Raw genomic sequence first — 24,039 nt, 5'->3', positions numbered from 1 at the left:
ATGTCTAGTGTGACCGTGTCACGCAATGCAAGTTTCGTCATTGAACAAAGCATGCTAGGATTAAAGGTTTAAGAACGTGCTTGTAAATGTACACCATGTTGACTGTGTGTCCACCTTGAGTTACTTAGTATTAAGGTTTCTACATCACAGGCCAGGTTGTTCAAAGCCCAATTAACCTAACCCAGGATAAGTGAGAATTTTGATTTGAGTATTTGTGGGATTATGCAATTATTGCATCATCCCATATAGTCAACGATTATCTTGAGGGTTTTAAGATACGATGAAACCTGAGAATCTCTTTCCCAATGAGAGTTAATAGTTAATGAAGATAATGAAAACTTGAGACGAAATCAGATCGTCACATTACAAAGCGGCAGACAAGATGATCTTTGAAATTTAAATCGCCTTTGCTTCTAGTCAAACCCCTTCTAAACGGTTCAAAAAGACCCAGGAACACAGGTAAATAACAGTACATTTATTTTACATGAATGTAGATGATTATGTTATTGGTAATACAGGTTCGGGTCCCCTGTGGTTTGCGCAAGTGAGAAGATTTTCAAGAACGCAAATCAAATGGGAGCTTTAAAATTGCCTACAGGCCAAAATTGAAGCAGTGATGCAGTGGATAAAATCCCAACTTGTGGTGTTGCAGTGATCTGAAACCCTTCATGCTACAGTGTTTTTTGAAATAAAGTTATTTGCAGTGCTGTGGTTTCTTGTTTGACCTTTCTCAGACCTAAATTTAGCAGGCAAACTTCATTCAATATTCTTCAACTGCCAATCCGAAGCTGTTTCCATTAATACATAACTTGACAAGTAACTTAACCTTTGCCACGATGCACCCAGAGCTCAGCCTCTGGGAGACATGTGGAAACCATGAGCAAGGACAGGGAGGTTAATACTGACAACTCTTGAGATGACAGATATATCCACTTGCGGTCGCATAGTATCGCACCACATGGTGTCCAGATTGCGTCAATCTCATTTGGTCACGTTTTCGACAATGTTTGTTTTCATGGCAAAAGAGTAAGCCAAATCCGATCCCAACCAGCCACTCAGACAATATATTCGAATGTGTAATTGTAAAGACTCTAGAGGTTACCTTTACTCAAATCTTAAACAACTACAGGAGTAGTGCAGTGCCATATATTGGAACTCCACTTGGTAGATTCAAACTGATTTAATGACAGATCAAGTCCATAGATCTAGTTCACAATAGGTAGCGACTGAAGAAATAGCGAAAACCAGTAGATCGCTAGTGGTAGCAGATACGAATAGAAGTAGTAGTCATACAAGTAGATGTAGTAGGTTCGAACTGAAAAGCGATAGTTAAGAATACGTCCTACTTAGATAAGGCATAAAATACAAATCTAACAGGATAGAACAATCATAATAAAACTAACAAGATCACAGTGTGAGACAAATAGATGTGACAATTGATAGCGGAGCTCCGGCAGCCCAAAGGGCTGCCAAGCGGAGCCCATACTCATGTAGGAAAGAAAAAAGAAACCCATGAGTTGATTTTCTCATGGTTATCATGGCTAGCGGTATTGCTCATGGGCGCGTACGCACGACGGTGACGACAATGACGACGACGGAGTTGTGCAACATGGCGGCCATACTCCAAAAAATAGGTTGACAGAGATATGCAGCCTTGGTTTACCGTGTACTTCTTTGATATTGGACATCCAAATTATGATCAATTGACACCTGTCAAAACAAGGTATTTGCGGACCAGTATCATGTGACCATATCACGGGCTCAAGTTTACAGCTCATCGAGATCGAGTGTTATTTTAACAGTTGACCGCTGACCAAGTGCTGGTTTTTCGATTGGATCGCAGGCTCATCCCAGGTTAACTTGTTGAGAACAGGACAGGATTGTTCGGCAGCCGGTTAATGCTAACCCAGGATTAAAAGTTAACTGAATTATGACTTTTTCTTCTATACAAATGTTTTTTGCTGCTTTGTTTTGTGTATATGGTGATTATTAAAACTCAAAACAGAAGGCTAAACAATATACAGAAAACCTCACCGCAAAGTTACAAAACTCAAATCACAATTCTACCTTTTCCTGGGTTAGCTTAATTTGGCTCTGAACAACCCGACCTAGGAGCTACGCCTTTAGGCTGGCCTAAATCTATATATTACTTGAAACTAATAACACTGAGACGATAACAACTCTTGTCGTAGCAAACGAAGATATCAACGGCTATCACGCAAAATACCTAAATATAGAGTGAAAGAATCACAATTTTGTAATCATGACAATTGGACTAATAAAGCAACTTGACAATAAGCCTTAGCAATAGTACCACAAGGAAAAGCGCTCAATGTTAGTGTGTGATCTTGTATGAAGTGTATCTTCCACCCTGTATGTAGTTGACATTAACGCTTATTAATCTGCGCATGCGTTTAGAACAAATTTTGAGGTGCTGAAAAAGTAAGTGCCGCTAAAATCTTGAGTCCTGAGTTTGCTGTTCAAGAGCCTTTTTCCCGACACACTTTCGTTTGTCATTCCTGGACTGTTTTGGCAAAATTTCATGAAACTCCGTCAAATCTGCATACCTTTAAATTCACTCGAAGTGGATGTATTCCTCCCAGAATCAAATGCGAGATCTTAGCCGCCATCGATAAAACCAGGAACATGGAACATTCCAGAACACATGGAACATCACGAAACATTCTGGAACATCAAAAAATTATTAATAACAACTATGAGAAATATGTATAAAATTAAATAAAAGATTAACCTAGAAAGACCAATTAGGTAAAAAATAAATAAGAAAAATCAACTGGTTTCAGCTTCAAATATGCAAAAAATAAAAAATAAAAAAATGCAAATGACTGCCATGAGTGAAGTCTCGTAGCCTTAGCGATGTCAAGACGGAATGCACAAGCCATATATCCCCACTAATCCATTCCTGCCAGTTGTTCAGCATTAGTTTAGTCACGTGACAATCCCATATTTTAGTGTGTTTGAAGAGGTCAATTACCAGCATACATGTGTATTGTTTTCTTGCTGTTGTTTTGTTCATGGCGAGCGTAACCTGGGGAGAGTACCTACCCCGGAGTAGGGCCTTCTGTACTATTCCCACAGTTCTTTTATTCATAGAAAACCAAGATAGTGGTGTTGTTGTTGTTGTTGTTATTATTATTATTATTATTATTATTATTGAAGTCCAATTCGGTCTGTAATCATATGAGTGATTAACAAAATCGGACGACCGTCAAGCAGGAGTCCGATTTGTTAATCCACAGGCGGCCCAAGCTCTCAATGTTATCCTTTTTTTTCCTTTTTATGCGAACGTTCAGGCTAACGTGACATATGGCATGTACTATTACATAACGACTGAATTTGAGCACACGAAACATGACTCACGCCTTGCAGCATATGGAGGTGTTGTGTTACAACGGTTTGAATTTATAAAGGTTTGTATGGGAATGCAACGGCTTTGCTTGAAAAGCCAATTCTTACATTTTGTGAATAAAATCTATTTACCCTGTTGCTGTGTTGTATTGTTGTTTGCCAGCTCCTCGGGCCGATCTAACGCGATTTCAGCGAGTTATCGTTCTGTGGGTTTCCACTACTAAAAGAAAGACAAGGCCGGACACTGATTTCCGGAGTGCCCACCGCTCGGAGCGAATAAATCCAGTGAAAATAACCCTGCCGGCTCAATTCCTCCGTAGAATCGAAGAAATGTTGAAGTTCCATGTCAGTTCACTCGCTATGCGATTCCGTCCACAACGCCTTCGCAACGATACATTTATTTCGAGATTGCTTCGCTCGCAAACTCGAAAACAGCCGTGTCACAAAAGTTAGGACACTTTCGTGGTGTTGGGTAACTATAATTAGCTCGACCGGGGGTAGTCAGCAACGATTTGTCAACGCTCAAACCAAAATGCTCCCCGGGTACCCTCGTGCTTTAGTTGTCAAACCCATAAAGGGAGTGCCCGGTTACCCAGGGAGCATTTTGGTTTTGAGCGTTGACAAATCGTTGCTGACTACCCCCGGTCAGGCTAATTATAGTTACCCAACACTGCGAAAGTGTCCTAACTTTTGTGACGCGGCTGTTTTCGAGTTTGCGAGCGAAGCAATCTCGAAATAAATGTATCGTTGTGAAGGCGTTGTGGATGGAATCGCTTAGCGAGTGAACTGACATGGAACTTCAACATTTCTTCTTCGATTCTATGGAGGAATTGAGCCGGCAGGGTTATTTTCACTGGATTTATTCGCTCCGAGCGGCAGGCACTCCGGAAATCAGTGTCTGGCCTTGTCTTTCTTTTAGTAGTGGAAACCCACAGAACGATAACTCGCCGAAATCACGTTAGATCGGCCCGAGGAGCTGGCAAACAACAAAGAATACAACACAGCAACAGGGTAAGTAGATTTTATTCACAAAATGTAAGAATAATTGGCTTTTCAAGCAAGCCGTTGCATTCCCATACAAACCTTTATAAATTCAAACCGTTGTAACACAACACCTCCATATGCTGCAAGGTGTGAGTCATGTTTCGCGTGGTCAAATTCGGTCGTTATGCAATAGTACATGCCATATGTCACGTTAGCCTGAACGTTCGCATAAAAAGGAAAAAAAAAAGGATAACATTGAGAGCTTGGGCCGCCTGTGGTTAATCACGAGTATGATTACAGACTGAATTGGATGACACGATGTCCTGTTACCAATTAATCAAAACAATTACAATTTTCCACAAAAGTAAAAGTTTCAATTGATAAAGAGCTTTTTATTGTCGTTTTAAATATCAAAATTATAAAATATGGAGAACAGCTTGCAAAATGGCTGTCAAGTCTCTTTCAAAACAGTCACCACAGACTAAACCTCCACAATTTTACAAAGTCAGTCTCTGTCAGTGGTTACTATAGTGATTGCAATCAATGTTGTGATTGGTGGATTTAGTGGAGAGGACTTAAAATGATTGGCTCATGTAAGTGTCCGATTACAGGTGTCCAATTACAGCCAACTGTCTGATTACACTATCCGATTACAACTTTGCAGATTAATTAGAGCAAAATACAGCAGTTTATGCACCAATCACATTTGAGGAAATTGTAATTGTTATGATTATTATTATTACGATTACTTGTTACGGCAATTGAGAATGCTATTTCTGGGGAACTCTAGCCAAAGCCACAAACACTGAGCCAAGAAGTGGACCTGCATATAGCTACAGTGTATTTTTAAAGTAGAGTTTTTGCCATTTAAATGTGTAGAGTATTTTTTACTATTCTTATTTAAATTTTTTCGACAAATGACAATAGACAAATTTATAAGGGTTGTAAAGAATGAGTGTAATTTGTAATTCGTTTGTAAGTTAGTATTTCCCTGGCATATATATTGTCCTAAGAATTTTTACAGTTGTAATTTTTTATAAGCCACTAATAAACATTATAAATACTATTACTATTATTATTATTACTATTATTGTTCTTGTTCTTGTTATTATAATTATAATTATAATTATAATTAAAGAATTCAGTGCCATCTAGATTTTTTACTGCTAATTCTTTACTTTCTTGGTTTCTCCAATTGAACTTTGCGAAGTCTCGGATGGTACAATGCTAAGTCGTTTGATACGGTATTTTCGAAGTTTCAGTTTACGTAAATCAAGATGAATCCAGCATCATCATCTTTCTTGCCAAGAGTAATTGAGGTAGTATTTTTCGGCCCATGCTCTTAAAATAGCTTTTTACCGCTTTGTTTTTATTTTGTTTATGAAGTTAGGGTATAGACAGTAGGTAGTCAGTCTTTTGGTACAATAGCTTTGAATTTTCTGTTTTCTACATACATGCATGTGCGCATTCTGCGGCTGGAAGCTTACCCTTAAATTTTCTTCGCCATCCCACAAGTTTACCATTTTTACATCAGGAGTTAGAAGTACTTCCGGTTACTTCATTCTACTGAAACCGGAAGCCATATGAGTCACTAGGCTCAAAAAGAGAAGTTTTTCCTTCCATATTTGGGTTAATTAGCTTACCTGACGAGTTCTGACAGTGAGCAATCAGCGGCGTAAAATCTGGATGGTGTGCCCTTAAAAAACACAAGGGTAGCACCTTGACAAGCACCTTAAAAAATAACGTCACATCTGTTGTGATGTGGGATGATTATCATAAAGGCGAGAAATCTGAAAATTTTTCTAGACCGAATGGTTTTGAAGGTCTTAGAAACTAGTTTTTGTTTCTTTCTTTCTTTTAGTATGTTTGTTTTTTTTTTTTATTCTGAAGTGCTCCAATTCTCTGCACCTAATTCTCTTTGAGGACAACTGTATGTACTTCGTTGACGACATTAATCAATTTCGGGTCGTTAACTCGATAAATGAAACAGTTATCCAGTAATGTTCTGGAGAGAATACCCTAACAGAGCAACTAAATGTTTCTAGTTCTCATCGAGTTATTTTGCTCGTTTCAGCAAATAGGAAACTGCGAATTTGAGGGAAAATCTAAAAAACGACTACGGGTAGCAAAAATAACAACTTTGAAGTTACAAGGGTTGCTTTCTGTTAGTCTGAATCGCTTTCCGACAAAAAAATGATGGCTTATGTAGTTAAGTTTCAAGTTGCTACAGGATTATTTAAAAGCCCGATCCCGTACTTAACATTGTTCTACTATTGTACTTACTGTTCTGTTGTTTTTGTTTTGTTCAGTGTAAAGCGAGATCAGTACTGCTCAACTGAAGAGTACTTCGATGCTGTTGAGAAGCACCTCCTTGTGCTTTATCAGCCCTCTTGATATTCCTTGGAACTGATTTACTGTTTGCCTTGTATCCTGTCGATCACCAAAGCCACCGACAACAGTTGATACGGTTCTGCACCTTTCAGGATGATGTAGCATCGCACATGCATATCAAATATGCTATGTAATGTGATTATTACTTAAGTATTGTTTGCCTATGAACTGAAAAATTTTATACCTTAGTGTACCTTGTAGTTAGGCCTTTACAATTCTGTGTGCATGGTTTCTAGCTGCAGAATTAGCAAAGCGTGACTGTGATCAATGTGGATGAAGTAAATTTTATTTTATAACTACATAGAAGTGACTGTTTTGTGATTTTAGACAATTAGACTCAAAAGGGATGATTACATAGAGAATTGCCGCTCGGGACAAGGTTTGGAGGCGAAGACTTTACCCCTGCTTCCAAAGCAAATCCTCTTGAAACAAGAAGATCTTTTTGTTCTTAAATCCGCGCTTCTAAAATTTAACTGTTTTCTTGGCACTACAGTCGCAACGCAGTGCACATTCCAAATGTGAATAGATCACTGTAGACACCACATCACTTAATCAGCACAAACTGTGTTATTGCACCTTCGCTCTTAGCCTTTGAAATCTGAAATTTTATTGTTTTTTTCCATGAGCAAAGGGCTAGCTATGGCAAGCCGTTTGTAGCAAAATTTAATCCTTGCAATGTATGTTTAATCCTTTAAATAACGGTTTTATTTAAAGATAGAAAAAGGCATTCTATCCAATGGTAAATAAAATTTTTGGTTCAATTCAATCTTTTAATTTTCACGATTCAATCCAATACCTGGAATATTGATTCAATCCAATACCTAAAATATTGATTCAATCCAATACCTAAAATATTGATTCAATCCAATACCTGGAATATTGATTCAATCCAATACCTAAAATATTGATTCAATCCAATACCTAGAATAATTATTCAATCCAATACCTCGAATATTGATGCAATCCAATACCTGAAATATTGATTCAATCCAATACCTCAAATATTGATTCAATCCAATACCTCAAATATTGATGCAATCTTCCTGGGCCGAGCGCGGCCAACAGGAACAAGAGTAACTGAGCACTAGAGAGCACTGAAAACATGGCGGGCGAAGGAGAACTAGATTTAGAAGTTGAGTTTCCTAAGTTTCTTGCAGACATCTTGGATAAAACGGAAATAATTTTTGAGAATTTTGACTCAGAAGTTGCAGAAGCGCACGCCGAAGTTCTTGATCAAACCATTAGTGTGCTTAGGTAAATGAGACATTGCTACAACCGAGACACAAGGGACACGGAAAATTTAGATTCCATTACTGCCGCTTTTGTAGATGTAAGTTAACCAATTTTTATGTGACAAACATATTTGTTTATTAAAAGCTGTGTGTGCTAGCTTTTTGTGGCAAATAACATAAACTGTGGCAAATTTTGCTACCACATTGGTGTTTGGTATTGTGCATATTTCTGCTGTCCAATCATTACTGGCACACTAAACTTTGAACTGTAAACAAAATTTTTGCTGTGCCGTGTGCACAGTCAAACATGTTTCTCATAAAAACTGCTTGTGTAAACCTGGCTTTAAGTTATTTTTGAAATAAGAAGCTTTACATTTTACAAGACAGCAATCATTGAACATTGGGATGTGTTTTAAGTTTTTCAATGTTGTTGTCTCATGTTTTGCATTATTTAACCCAAACGTGGTACTTCTTTCCTAAAAACGATGTTTTTCTTGATATTCTATGACAAACATGGCACCAATTTGTTGTGAATAATATTGGGTACCAAGGGCTCAAGGCTAACACTACTGCCAACTAGCCACACATTTCAGTTTTGAATAGTAGATTTTGCACTTTCACTAGCCATTGTGACAATCATGATGGAATGGAGTACTGGTCTACTGGATGAAAACAAAATTGAGAATTATCCTGACAAAGTAAAACTGAAGAGAATAGAAACTAATGACAACAGGGAAACTATGAGTGGATTTCGTGGAAATAATTGCCTTAATAAGCATGTGATAAATATTTAACTATTAAAGGGAGATAAAAGAAAATGGCAACACTGATAAAAGTGCATCAGAGATTGAACATAAGCATATTCAAGAAAAGCAGGATTCGTGTTTGTGGGAGTGAAATTTTCTTAGTGATTATTATTAACATTTTAGATGCAACAAGAAATGTCCAAGATTGACCACTCTTATAAAAAAGTCAGTGAAGCTGTGTATGAAAAAGGCTGGCTGGTGCAAAGTTAGTTTTGGCTAGTGACATGAGTCCTGTTAGTAGCCATTACGCCAGTGCACCAAGAGGTTAGTCTTGTGTCCTGGGTACTTTTGAAAATAAGATAACAAATTAACCTTGCAACATTTTAATATCTGTTTTGATAAGCACCTGAAAAATCTACAAGGCAGAGTAGTGCACATGGCAGTTATCAAATGCCCTGATTTCTCTTCAGTTTAGTTGTGTTGCTAGAAGTTAGGCATTCTGTAATTCAAGCAGTTTCTGAGTTTTGTATATCAATGAAAAGGAAGATGAGAAAATAATTTACTTGATACAGGGTGAGGTTTTCTGTTGTGAACTGAGTTGCCAAAATACTTTAAGGGCCATAATCTTCTTTACCCAGCCCACACACATGTAGTATTATGCAATTGTCAGTTGCCCAAGTTTAACAGTCACTAGTTCTAGAACCTCTTGGAAGATGTCTACTCCTATTTGACTTGATTATCTTAAGGGATCTAGCCTTTCCAATACAAATGACTGCACTGAATCATGTTGTCCCAGGTCAATTTCTTCAACTACAACATTGTTATCACTGTCCAATGGCGTTGGACCATCAGGATCATCACCATAGTATTCAAAATCATATGACTTTCCATTTGAAAGGGGGTTTTCAGGCTGCATCATATGATTAAGCCACATTTGGTATGGCAACCAGTTTTTTTTCTGTTCTTACATTTTGGTGGTTGAAAGCTTCAGTGAACTGGAAAAGAGCAAGGTTTATCCTTGGTTGAAAAACTAAGTGTAAGGTGGAAAGATGTACTGAATTATCAGTGTCCAGGATGCCTGACAATTCCATACTACAAAAAGTGTAAAAGTACAAGTGGGAAGCACAACGGAAACATCCCTCCACAATCTTTCGATTCGTTGGTTGTGTCGATGGCCCTGCAGTGAGGCTGCCCCTCTCCTCTCTTCTAACCTGCTCCATTGTATCGCACACACCAACGTTTTCAACACCATGATCTACTCGTACTCTGGAAGGCCAAAATTCTCCGTCTCTCTTAACGGCATCCAGAAACAATTCAAGAACTGTTTCTGCTTTATTGTTGGCACTACATTTCAAAAACATTATTCTCCGAGAAAATCCGTCTACAGCCGAATTAGTATTTTCCATCGGATCAGAGAGTGATGTCCATCCAGATGCCAAAGCGAATTTACGCACCCCATCTCAAGACAGTATTTTGGGGATCTAAGTTTGCTAGCCTTTCTCTTATTCTTCTCCGTTGAACCCGTAACCCAATGGACTTAAAGAAACCTGCAATGAAATTATATCCATACTCTTGAATGATTTCGGTTCCTTATCAGGTAAGCTGTTGAAACCCCTCATATCTTCTCAGCCATACTCTGTCAATCTTCTGTGAATTGTCCATCTCCAAACTCCAATCATCTTTGTTATCGTTGTCCAGATGAATCTTAGTCCTCAAAGTTCCTCGAGCACCTCAACAGGAATTTTACGAAATGCTCTTCCATGATTCCAACTTCTGAGTCAACATTCTCAAAAATTATTTCCGTTTTATCCAAGATGTCTGCAAGAAACTTAGGAAACTCAACTTCTAAATCTAGTTCTCCTTCGCCCGCCATGTTTTCAGTGCTCTCTAGTGCTCAGTTACTCTCGTTCCTGTTGGCCGCGCTCGGCCCAGGAAGATTGCATCAATATTTGAGGTATTGGATTGAATCAATATTTCAGGTATTGGATTGCATCAATATTCGAGGTATTGGATTCAATCAATATTCCAGGTATTGGATTGAATCAATATTTTAGGTATTGGATTGAATCAATATTCCAGGTATTGGATTGAATCAATATTTTAGGTATTGGATTGAATCAATATTTTAGGTATTGGATTGAATCAATATTCCAGGTATTGGATTGAATCGTGAAAATTAAAAGATTGAATTGAACCAAAAATTTTATTTACCGTTGGATTGAATGCCTTTTTCTATCTTTAAATAAAACCGTTATTTAAAGGATTAAACATATATTGCAAGGATTTAATTTTGCTACAAACGGCTTGCCATAGCTAGCAAAGTAGTCACACGAGTCACTTAATTCAAGAATTACGTTATCCACGTCTATCTTTAGTACGGTGGTTATTTCCCTACCAATGACATAATCTTCTGAACGTTCTGACACGTTCTTTGGTTGGCTTGCAAATATTTCATTTTCCTTCCGATCTCTGAACCCGCTTCAATTTTACAGCACGACTTAGCTGTTATTACAGTTGAGCCCACGTTTCAGCGGTGTTACTTTCAGTGCGCGCGAAGGCGAGGCTTTCGGGTCAAACGAAAATACTTCAACAAAGAATCGTCTGTCCTTTTGACCTGTGGACTGCTCTCTTCGTTTGTGTTTACGGACCTGGTCGTTCATCTGGCCTGATTCTGTCGTGAAAAGCATGGTAAGGCACTGCATTGCTTACGGGATGCGTTGACAGAAGTAACAAGCCCGGATGTTTAAAACTCTCGTGGCATTCTTTACCTATAAACAGTCCTAAGCTTCTTCGAACTTGGTTGCTTAAAATGAAGAGAAAAGACCCCCCTATGTCGAAACATTGTTACCTCTGCAGTGAGCACTTTTCTGAAGATTGTTTTATGCGTTGTGTTGGAGGTAAAATGTATCTGAAAAGAGGATCTGTTCCTACAAAATTCAGTTTTTCACTGGAGGAAAAGCCAGAGCGGAAAGCTCCTGTTTATCAAGAAATGTTAGCCTTGAAAGGTGTCAAGGTGAATGTCCCACCCTTCATGAATCAATCAGGACAGTTTACTGAACAGGAAATGCTAGCAACCCGAAGGATTGCAACCCTCAGAATTCATGTCGAACGTGCAATTGAAGTGAACGTATAAAGAACTACCATAGTTTAGACTTTATTCCAACTACTCAATGCAAGAATGGCCTTATTGACATGATTTTCTTTGTGTGTGCAATGCTCCCTAATTTATTGCAACCTCTTGTAAAGTAAATGTCTACCTTCAGATAGTTTTTCCTCTCTTATATCCAGTGCCCTAGGGTTTGGTTCAGGCTTCTAAGCCCTTGGTGAGGTATCTTATTAGAATGGGGCTTTGTAGAGTTAAGAGGCTTACAAGCACAGTTGCATTGCATCTTTCATAAATAGATTCTTGTAATTAGCATAGTTACTTGAAAAAGTACCTTCCTCGATTAAGATGTCACAAATAAGCTTTGCCTTCAAATGTATGTAGTAGTAAAATACAATAACTGCATTGAACACATGGGACAAGGCTACATGCTACATGTCATTGTTTTCAATCACATAAGATCCTCTTTTTGTTAGCATTAACCTATGTTACCAGCTCCAGTAGGGAAGGGGTGGGGTGAAAGGGGTGTGCCCTTAAGTCTTGTGTTGGCAGATTTTCAGTTTATTTACACATCACCATGATCAATGGGCAACTGCATGTACTTTTCTCTTCTTGATTTCAGTTATATCAAATAACAAAAAACCTCTATTTTTTCCTAACATAACAGGCATACATTGGTGCATTTTTTTCAGTTTAAGTGTTACTCTATTACTGTATACAATAACAACTCTCAGTGGAGTACAATCTTGAACAAGCTGCATCTCTGGGATGTTACAAAACTAGAACCTGACTGCAGCAGGCATAGGTGATCTCACCAGCTTGCTCTCTGGAATTGATCATGGTAACATTGAGCTTGTACTTTATATGGATCACGTCTCCATTTTCACTAGTGGCAACTTCGGTATTTTGTACATGACTATGTCTGAATAGTCCAAATGCCTTACTATTTAAATCTAAATTCTTATAGTCTTTATTGCCTTCATTATCTCCTGAGTTTCTCTTAGTAAAGTGATTCATCAAGTTTTCAATCGTGAACGATGGAAATTCAGCCCTCTGGATGGAACATCAGTTTGCAGCCTGTCGGAACTCGTGTAGAGTGTTCGGAAAACTCGTACTCGACGAGGAAACATCAACTTTGTTTTTCGCATCAGATGCTAAGTGTTTCCAACTTTCAGTCAAATTGTTTTCCCATTCTTTTTTTTATGTAACTCACAACTCTTCAAAACAGAAAACGTTATATACGTTTGCGAGGGAAAAACTGTTATTCCTGCACAAAAATTGCGCAGGAAGAACGATCGTACATCCCACTGCTCACCTGTGCTTTAGTTCACGTTTGTAGGTGTCACTCGAAGTACTGCCATCTCTTGCTGTTTCTACACGGTATGAAAGCCACGTTCTCAGCCTAGGCTTTGTCAAATGACGAGGGCAGTTTCCGCTGAGTAATTGTAGCCTCTCCTGTAAGAAAAATGCAAAATCCGGAGAGGAACTCATTATTATTTTTCTCGAATTTTTCTTACAAGGCGCTTGTACTCCCCTGGAATGTTGACCCGAAAGCCTCGCTTTCGCGCACTCTGCAACCAATACCGCTGTACCGTGGAGTCAACTGTAATAGCTATTCAATTCTCTTGTCTAAAGATATGAAAAATACGCGGAAAACTAAAAAGATTGTCGCTCTTGGCGAAATAAACTTGCAAAGTAAGCACGATCTTATTTGTCACGTAGCGAAAGCAAAAGCTGCAACGTCAGCGCATTCCATGGCTGACGTAATACCTTTTTTGGGCGTATTTATTATTTCCCTTCCAATTCAACGCTTTGGTAAAACCAAAGAAAATATATTTTACACACAAATAAAGAAAACATTATCCGTAACATTGTCGTTGTATAATGTTTCAACAGCTTTTGGCGAGTAAACATTACAAGTTGCGTGACTCAACAATTGGCCGAGAGGAAGTTTGGGTCTGGTCACCGTCAAAACTAAAAAAACAAGATCTGTTAGATCTTGTAACCGCGCTTTTAAAATTTAACTGTTTTGGTAGCGCTACAGTTGCAACGCAATGCACATTCCAAAGCAGACCTTGATGATTCTTTTCTTACTGTAGACATCACATCACTTGATCAACATAAACTCTATTATTGCACCATCAGTCGTAGCCGTTGTCTCCGATGACGTAATGGTCTTAATTTGGAAATTTCTTCGGGATATGTATGGGCATGAAGATACGAACACTAAACTCTATCCCGACCGTAGATTGAAAACGTGACAGAAAATTGGCGTTACTTTCGATTCTCACCAAATTTGGACAGTGGGATGATCTCATCATTAGCCAATTACAGGCCATTTTTAAGCTCTTTTCGTCATGTCCCCCCTCGGGAGAATTTTGTCAAGTTAGCTAATTTAGTATGCAGACACGGTAATGGCGGTCGCCGTCGGCGAAATGTTTATTTGCTCAAAATTGGGGCAAAATCTCTCGGAGATGGAAGTCGGGACATTTGTAAGGATACAGAAAGTAATTTGGGACCAGTAACTGGCTTCTAAGGCTGAATTTATCCAGAAGTAAGCTGTATTTTCGTTTTCGTGCCGAAAGCCATGCGATGAAATATTATCGGCTTGTTCTGGTGTCTTGTTCTGTTTTTTCTCTTGGTCTTTTTTGTAGCCCGCCGAGGCCAGTCTTTCGTCTAAATCAGTTGAAAAAAGTTCGAAAAAGATGTTCCCATTCAAGTTAAAGCTCTCAGGCGATAATTCTGGAGTTTTTTGGCCGAAACGTCGGCTTTGTTATGTTCGTGTTTTTCGGTTGCTATGGGCGACCGTTGCTTCCTTTGTTAGGTCAAGTCTGGGGAGTGAGGTCACAAAAAAATTCTAATTAATTCTGGTTTTGTTCGATTTCGCTGAAATTTTAACATGATAAAGCTGGATTGGTAAGGAATAGATTTACCGTCTGCCGATGTGTGGTAGCTATTAACGCTAAAGTGATATATCGCTTCGAAGTCAGGGTTTTGAAGAGATTTTTTGCACCGTGTGGGTTCGGTGTGATTTTGTAATCGGAGGTTTTTGTTGACCCCGAAGGACAAAATATCCGGAAAACGTCATTTCATCGACGATTCAAACCAATATAAATATGTATATGTTCCGAGCTAAATTTCTGGTGAAAAAATATAATTTTTGACGAGCGCTGGGTTTTTAATTTTTTTCCGCGAAAGTCAGTATCGGAGATGAGATTTATTAATGTTTCAACAGCTTTTGGCGAGTAAACATCACAGGTTGCGTGACTCAAAATTTGGCCGAGTGGAAGCTTGGGTCTGGTCGCCGACAAATCTACGAAAACAAGAAGATCTGTTAGATCTTATAACCGCGCTTTTAAAATTTAACTGTTTTCTTAGTACTACAGTCGCAACGCAGTGCATATTCCAAAGCAATCTTTGATGATTCATTGATTACTGTAGACATCACAGTACTTGATCAACATAAACTCTATTATCGCACCATCAGTCGTAGCCGTTGTGACATCTCCGATGACGTAATAGTCTTAATCTGGAAGTTTCTTCGGGATATGTATGGGCATGAAGATACGAACACTATTACAAACCGCTTTCTTTCTTTAAAGTCACGATTAAATTTAATTGTTTTTTTCCCTTGAGTTAAGGGTTAGCAAAGAAGTCACACGAGTCACATAATTCAAGAATTGCCTTATCTACGGCTACCTTTAGTACGGTGGTTATTTCCCTATCAATGACGTAATCTTTGCACGTTCTGACACCTTCTTTGCTTGGCTTGCAAATATTTAATTTTCTTTCCGATCTATGAACTCGCTTCGATGAAACAGTCAAAGGATTTACTTCATTTGCCTAAAACCGCAAGAAATACTCGCAAAATTACAAATAAATTAATGACCGTCGCTTCTGCCGAAATAAACTTGCAAAGTAAACACGATCTTATTTGTTACGTAGCGAAAGTGAAAGCTGCAACGTCAGCGCATTCCATGGCTGACGTAATACCTTTTTTCAGTGTATTTATTATTCCCTTTAAATCCAACGCTTTGATAAAGCGAAAAGAAAATATATTTTACCCACAAAAAAGAAAACAATATCCGTAAAATTGTCCGTGTGTTTATGTTTTAACAGCTTCTGGCGGAAAAACATCACACGTTGCGTGACTCAAAGTTTGGCCGAGCGGAGGTCTGCGTCTGGTCACCGACAAAAAAAATCAAAAAAAAAATAATCAACCACGGGTAAACCTAGAACCGCGCTCGGCCCATGGCCGCGCGGTTAAAAAAACACCACGGGTAAACCATTAACCGCGCTCGGCCCATGGCCGCGCGGTTAATAATAATAAACCAAGGGTAGATTATGAACCGCGCTCGGCCCATGGCCGCGCGGTTAATAATAATAAACCACGGGTAAACCATGAACCGCGTTGAGCCCATGGCCTGGCGGTTAAAAAGAAGTAATAAACCCCGGGTAAACCTAGAACCGCGCTCGGCCCATGGCCGCGCGGTTAAAAAATAAAAAGGAACCACGGGTAAACCATGAACCGCGCTCGGCCCATGGCCGCGCTGTTAAAAAAATAAACCACGAGTAAACAATGAACCGCGCTCGCCCCATGGCCGCGCGGTTAAAAAAACCCCAGGAGATTATGCGCAATAGGGATGCGCAATGCAATACTGGGGAGTGACTTTAAGCCCCTTATTGCACCATTACTTGCAGCGGTTGTAAATTCTCCGATGACGTAATAGTCTTAATCTGGAACTTTCTTCGGGATATGTATGGACATGAAGATACGAAAACTGTTAACAACAGATGGCCATCTTTAGTACGGTGGTTATTTCCCCACTGAAGACGTAATCGTTGCACATTCTGACACGTTCTTCTAAATTACTTAAGAATAGTTCGAAAAAGATGTTCCCATTCACTTTTCAGCTCTCAGGCAATAATTCTGGAATTTTTTGACCAAAACGTTGTTTCGTGTTGTGGTTATGTTTTTTGGTGTCTATGGGCGACCGTCTCTTCCTCTGTAGACTCAGGCAAGGTCAAGCGAGGTGACAAATAGAATTAATTAATTCTGGTTTTGTTCCATTTCGCTGAAATTTTAACATGATGAAGCTGGGTTGTTAAGGAATTGATTTTTTTTTTCTGCCGATGTGTTAGCTATTAACGCGAAAGATATATATGGACTTAAAGAAACCTGCAATGAAATTATATCCATACTCTTGAATGATTTCGGTTCCTTATCAGGTAAGCTGTTGAAACCCCTCATATCTTCTCAGCCATACTCTGTCAATCTTCTGTGAATTGTCCATCTCCAAACTCCAATCATCTTTGTTATCGTTGTCCAGATGAATCCTAGTCCTCAAAGTTCCTCGAGCACCTCAACAGGAATTTTACGAAATGCTCTTCCATGATTCCAACTTCTGAGTCAAAATTCTCAAAAATTATTTCCGTTTTATCCAAGATGTCTGCAAGAAACTTAGGAAACTCAACTTCTAAATCTAGTTCTCCTTCGCCCGCCATGTTTTCAGTGCTCTCTAGTGCTCAGTTACTCTCGTTCCTGTTGGCCGCGCTCGGCCCAGGAAGATTGCATCAATATTTGAGGTATTGGATTGAATCAATATTTCAGGTATTGGATTGCATCAATATTCGAGGTATTGGATTCAATCAATATTCCAGGTATTGGATTGAATCAATATTTTAGGTATTGGATTGAATCAATATTCCAGGTATTGGATTGAATCAATATTTTAGGTATTGGATTGAATCAATATTTTAGGTATTGGATTGAATCAATATTCCAGGTATTGGATTGAATCGTGAAAATTAAAAGATTGAATTGAACCAAAAATTTTATTTACCGTTGGATTGAATGCCTTTTTCTATCTTTAAATAAAACCGTTATTTAAAGGATTAAACATATATTGCAAGGATTTAATTTTGCTACAAACGGCTTGCCATAGCTAGCAAAGTAGTCACACGAGTCACTTAATTCAAGAATTACGTTATCCACGTCTATCTTTAGTACGGTGGTTATTTCCCTACCAATGACATAATCTTCTGAACGTTCTGACACGTTCTTTGGTTGGCTTGCAAATATTTCATTTTCCTTCCGATCTCTGAACCCGCTTCAATTTTACAGCACGACTTAGCTGTTATTACAGTTGAGCCCACGTTTCAGCGGTGTTACTTTCAGTGCGCGCGAAGGCGAGGCTTTCGGGTCAAACGAAAATACTTCAACAAAGAATCGTCTGTCCTTTTGACCTGTGGACTGCTCTCTTCGTTTGTGTTTACGGACCTGGTCGTTCATCTGGCCTGATTCTGTCGTGAAAAGCATGGTAAGGCACTGCATTGCTTACGGGATGCGTTGACAGAAGTAACAAGCCCGGATGTTTAAAACTCTCGTGGCATTCTTTACCTATAAACAGTCCTAAGCTTCTTCGAACTTGGTTGCTTAAAATGAAGAGAAAAGACCCCCCTATGTCGAAACATTGTTACCTCTGCAGTGAGCACTTTTCTGAAGATTGTTTTATGCGTTGTGTTGGAGGTAAAATGTATCTGAAAAGAGGATCTGTTCCTACAAAATTCAGTTTTTCACTGGAGGAAAAGCCAGAGCGGAAAGCTCCTGTTTATCAAGAAATGTTAGCCTTGAAAGGTGTCAAGGTGAATGTCCCACCCTTCATGAATCAATCAGGACAGTTTACTGAACAGGAAATGCTAGCAACCCGAAGGATTGCAACCCTCAGAATTCATGTCGAACGTGCAATTGAAGTGAACGTATAAAGAACTACCATAGTTTAGACTTTATTCCAACTACTCAATGCAAGAATGGCCTTATTGACATGATTTTCTTTGTGTGTGCAATGCTCCCTAATTTATTGCAACCTCTTGTAAAGTAAATGTCTACCTTCAGATAGTTTTTCCTCTCTTATATCCAGTGCCCTAGGGTTTGGTTCAGGCTTCTAAGCCCTTGGTGAGGTATCTTATTAGAATGGGGCTTTGTAGAGTTAAGAGGCTTACAAGCACAGTTGCATTGCATCTTTCATAAATAGATTCTTGTAATTAGCATAGTTACTTGAAAAAGTACCTTCCTCGATTAAGATGTCACAAATAAGCTTTGCCTTCAAATGTATGTAGTAGTAAAATACAATAACTGCATTGAACACATGGGACAAGGCTACATGCTACATGTCATTGTTTTCAATCACATAAGATCCTCTTTTTGTTAGCATTAACCTATGTTACCAGCTCCAGTAGGGAAGGGGTGGGGTGAAAGGGGTGTGCCCTTAAGTCTTGTGTTGGCAGATTTTCAGTTTATTTACACATCACCATGATCAATGGGCAACTGCATGTACTTTTCTCTTCTTGATTTCAGTTATATCAAATAACAAAAAACCTCTATTTTTTCCTAACATAACAGGCATACATTGGTGCATTTTTTTCAGTTTAAGTGTTACTCTATTACTGTATACAATAACAACTCTCAGTGGAGTACAATCTTGAACAAGCTGCATCTCTGGGATGTTACAAAACTAGAACCTGACTGCAGCAGGCATAGGTGATCTCACCAGCTTGCTCTCTGGAATTGATCATGGTAACATTGAGCTTGTACTTTATATGGATCACGTCTCCATTTTCACTAGTGGCAACTTCGGTATTTTGTACATGACTATGTCTGAATAGTCCAAATGCCTTACTATTTAAATCTAAATTCTTATAGTCTTTATTGCCTTCATTATCTCCTGAGTTTCTCTTAGTAAAGTGATTCATCAAGTTTTCAATCGTGAACGATGGAAATTCAGCCCTCTGGATGGAACATCAGTTTGCAGCCTGTCGGAACTCGTGTAGAGTGTTCGGAAAACTCGTACTCGACGAGGAAACATCAACTTTGTTTTTCGCATCAGATGCTAAGTGTTTCCAACTTTCAGTCAAATTGTTTTCCCATTCTTTTTTTTATGTAACTCACAACTCTTCAAAACAGAAAACGTTATATACGTTTGCGAGGGAAAAACTGTTATTCCTGCACAAAAATTGCGCAGGAAGAACGATCGTACATCCCACTGCTCACCTGTGCTTTAGTTCACGTTTGTAGGTGTCACTCGAAGTACTGCCATCTCTTGCTGTTTCTACACGGTATGAAAGCCACGTTCTCAGCCTAGGCTTTGTCAAATGACGAGGGCAGTTTCCGCTGAGTAATTGTAGCCTCTCCTGTAAGAAAAATGCAAAATCCGGAGAGGAACTCATTATTATTTTTCTCGAATTTTTCTTACAAGGCGCTTGTACTCCCCTGGAATGTTGACCCGAAAGCCTCGCTTTCGCGCACTCTGCAACCAATACCGCTGTACCGTGGAGTCAACTGTAATAGCTATTCAATTCTCTTGTCTAAAGATATGAAAAATACGCGGAAAACTAAAAAGATTGTCGCTCTTGGCGAAATAAACTTGCAAAGTAAGCACGATCTTATTTGTCACGTAGCGAAAGCAAAAGCTGCAACGTCAGCGCATTCCATGGCTGACGTAATACCTTTTTTGGGCGTATTTATTATTTCCCTTCCAATTCAACGCTTTGGTAAAACCAAAGAAAATATATTTTACACACAAATAAAGAAAACATTATCCGTAACATTGTCGTTGTATAATGTTTCAACAGCTTTTGGCGAGTAAACATTACAAGTTGCGTGACTCAACAATTGGCCGAGAGGAAGTTTGGGTCTGGTCACCGTCAAAACTAAAAAAACAAGATCTGTTAGATCTTGTAACCGCGCTTTTAAAATTTAACTGTTTTGGTAGCGCTACAGTTGCAACGCAATGCACATTCCAAAGCAGACCTTGATGATTCTTTTCTTACTGTAGACATCACATCACTTGATCAACATAAACTCTATTATTGCACCATCAGTCGTAGCCGTTGTCTCCGATGACGTAATGGTCTTAATTTGGAAATTTCTTCGGGATATGTATGGGCATGAAGATACGAACACTAAACTCTATCCCGACCGTAGATTGAAAACGTGACAGAAAATTGGCGTTACTTTCGATTCTCACCAAATTTGGACAGTGGGATGATCTCATCATTAGCCAATTACAGGCCATTTTTAAGCTCTTTTCGTCATGTCCCCCCTCGGGAGAATTTTGTCAAGTTAGCTAATTTAGTATGCAGACACGGTAATGGCGGTCGCCGTCGGCGAAATGTTTATTTGCTCAAAATTGGGGCAAAATCTCTCGGAGATGGAAGTCGGGACATTTGTAAGGATACAGAAAGTAATTTGGGACCAGTAACTGGCTTCTAAGGCTGAATTTATCCAGAAGTAAGCTGTATTTTCGTTTTCGTGCCGAAAGCCATGCGATGAAATATTATCGGCTTGTTCTGGTGTCTTGTTCTGTTTTTTCTCTTGGTCTTTTTTGTAGCCCGCCGAGGCCAGTCTTTCGTCTAAATCAGTTGAAAAAAGTTCGAAAAAGATGTTCCCATTCAAGTTAAAGCTCTCAGGCGATAATTCTGGAGTTTTTTGGCCGAAACGTCGGCTTTGTTATGTTCGTGTTTTTCGGTTGCTATGGGCGACCGTTGCTTCCTTTGTTAGGTCAAGTCTGGGGAGTGAGGTCACAAAAAAATTCTAATTAATTCTGGTTTTGTTCGATTTCGCTGAAATTTTAACATGATAAAGCTGGATTGGTAAGGAATAGATTTACCGTCTGCCGATGTGTGGTAGCTATTAACGCTAAAGTGATATATCGCTTCGAAGTCAGGGTTTTGAAGAGATTTTTTGCACCGTGTGGGTTCGGTGTGATTTTGTAATCGGAGGTTTTTGTTGACCCCGAAGGACAAAATATCCGGAAAACGTCATTTCATCGACGATTCAAACCAATATAAATATGTATATGTTCCGAGCTAAATTTCTGGTGAAAAAATATAATTTTTGACGAGCGCTGGGTTTTTAATTTTTTTCCGCGAAAGTCAGTATCGGAGATGAGATTTATTAATGTTTCAACAGCTTTTGGCGAGTAAACATCACAGGTTGCGTGACTCAAAATTTGGCCGAGTGGAAGCTTGGGTCTGGTCGCCGACAAATCTACGAAAACAAGAAGATCTGTTAGATCTTATAACCGCGCTTTTAAAATTTAACTGTTTTCTTAGTACTACAGTCGCAACGCAGTGCATATTCCAAAGCAATCTTTGATGATTCATTGATTACTGTAGACATCACAGTACTTGATCAACATAAACTCTATTATCGCACCATCAGTCGTAGCCGTTGTGACATCTCCGATGACGTAATAGTCTTAATCTGGAAGTTTCTTCGGGATATGTATGGGCATGAAGATACGAACACTATTACAAACCGCTTTCTTTCTTTAAAGTCACGATTAAATTTAATTGTTTTTTTCCCTTGAGTTAAGGGTTAGCAAAGAAGTCACACGAGTCACATAATTCAAGAATTGCCTTATCTACGGCTACCTTTAGTACGGTGGTTATTTCCCTATCAATGACGTAATCTTTGCACGTTCTGACACCTTCTTTGCTTGGCTTGCAAATATTTAATTTTCTTTCCGATCTATGAACTCGCTTCGATGAAACAGTCAAAGGATTTACTTCATTTGCCTAAAACCGCAAGAAATACTCGCAAAATTACAAATAAATTAATGACCGTCGCTTCTGCCGAAATAAACTTGCAAAGTAAACACGATCTTATTTGTTACGTAGCGAAAGTGAAAGCTGCAACGTCAGCGCATTCCATGGCTGACGTAATACCTTTTTTCAGTGTATTTATTATTCCCTTTAAATCCAACGCTTTGATAAAGCGAAAAGAAAATATATTTTACCCACAAAAAAGAAAACAATATCCGTAAAATTGTCCGTGTGTTTATGTTTTAACAGCTTCTGGCGGAAAAACATCACACGTTGCGTGACTCAAAGTTTGGCCGAGCGGAGGTCTGCGTCTGGTCACCGACAAAAAAAATCAAAAAAAAAATAATCAACCACGGGTAAACCTAGAACCGCGCTCGGCCCATGGCCGCGCGGTTAAAAAAACACCACGGGTAAACCATTAACCGCGCTCGGCCCATGGCCGCGCGGTTAATAATAATAAACCAAGGGTAGATTATGAACCGCGCTCGGCCCATGGCCGCGCGGTTAATAATAATAAACCACGGGTAAACCATGAACCGCGTTGAGCCCATGGCCTGGCGGTTAAAAAGAAGTAATAAACCCCGGGTAAACCTAGAACCGCGCTCGGCCCATGGCCGCGCGGTTAAAAAATAAAAAGAAACCACGGGTAAACCATGAACCGCGCTCGGCCCATGGCCGCGCTGTTAAAAAAATAAACCACGAGTAAACAATGAACCGCGCTCGCCCCATGGCCGCGCGGTTAAAAAAACCCCAGGAGATTATGCGCAATAGGGATGCGCAATGCAATACTGGGGAGTGACTTTAAGCCCCTTATTGCACCATTACTTGCAGCGGTTGTAAATTCTCCGATGACGTAATAGTCTTAATCTGGAACTTTCTTCGGGATATGTATGGACATGAAGATACGAAAACTGTTAACAACAGATGGCCATCTTTAGTACGGTGGTTATTTCCCCACTGAAGACGTAATCGTTGCACATTCTGACACGTTCTTCTAAATTACTTAAGAATAGTTCGAAAAAGATGTTCCCATTCACTTTTCAGCTCTCAGGCAATAATTCTGGAATTTTTTGACCAAAACGTTGTTTCGTGTTGTGGTTATGTTTTTTGGTGTCTATGGGCGACCGTCTCTTCCTCTGTAGACTCAGGCAAGGTCAAGCGAGGTGACAAATAGAATTAATTAATTCTGGTTTTGTTCCATTTCGCTGAAATTTTAACATGATGAAGCTGGGTTGTTAAGGAATTGATTTTTTTTTTCTGCCGATGTGTTAGCTATTAACGCGAAAGATATATATGGACTTAAAGAAACCTGCAATGAAATTATATCCATACTCTTGAATGATTTCGGTTCCTTATCAGGTAAGCTGTTGAAACCCCTCATATCTTCTCAGCCATACTCTGTCAATCTTCTGTGAATTGTCCATCTCCAAACTCCAATCATCTTTGTTATCGTTGTCCAGATGAATCCTAGTCCTCAAAGTTCCTCGAGCACCTCAACAGGAATTTTACGAAATGCTCTTCCATGATTCCAACTTCTGAGTCAAAATTCTCAAAAATTATTTCCGTTTTATCCAAGATGTCTGCAAGAAACTTAGGAAACTCAACTTCT

The 24,039-nt window shown here is 39.1% G+C and overlaps 2 protein-coding genes across 2 annotated transcripts in view; both read left to right on the top strand.

The window, feature by feature from the left end:
* The window catches only part of LOC145479330 (isocitrate dehydrogenase [NADP] cytoplasmic-like), a 111,930-nt gene extending 104,264 nt beyond the window's left edge, over nucleotides 1–7,666 (top strand). Inside the window, exon 12 of the mRNA XM_081457671.1 lies at nucleotides 6,663–7,666. Coding sequence (XP_081313797.1) covers nucleotides 6,663–6,747 — 85 coding nt within the window. The 3' untranslated portion in view covers nucleotides 6,748–7,666. The remainder of the gene's footprint in view (nucleotides 1–6,662) is intronic.
* Nucleotides 1–24,039, top strand: part of LOC145479758 (uncharacterized) — a 307,549-nt gene that overhangs the window by 107,621 nt on the left and 175,889 nt on the right. The window lies entirely within an intron of this gene.

Source organism: Orbicella franksi, chromosome 1 (genome assembly GCF_964199315.1).
Source record: "Orbicella franksi chromosome 1, jaOrbFran1.1, whole genome shotgun sequence".
Classification (NCBI taxonomy): Eukaryota; Metazoa; Cnidaria; class Anthozoa; order Scleractinia; family Merulinidae; genus Orbicella; species Orbicella franksi.
Note: the sequence above shows the minus strand (reverse complement) of the source record. Positions and strands in the feature narration are given on the sequence as shown.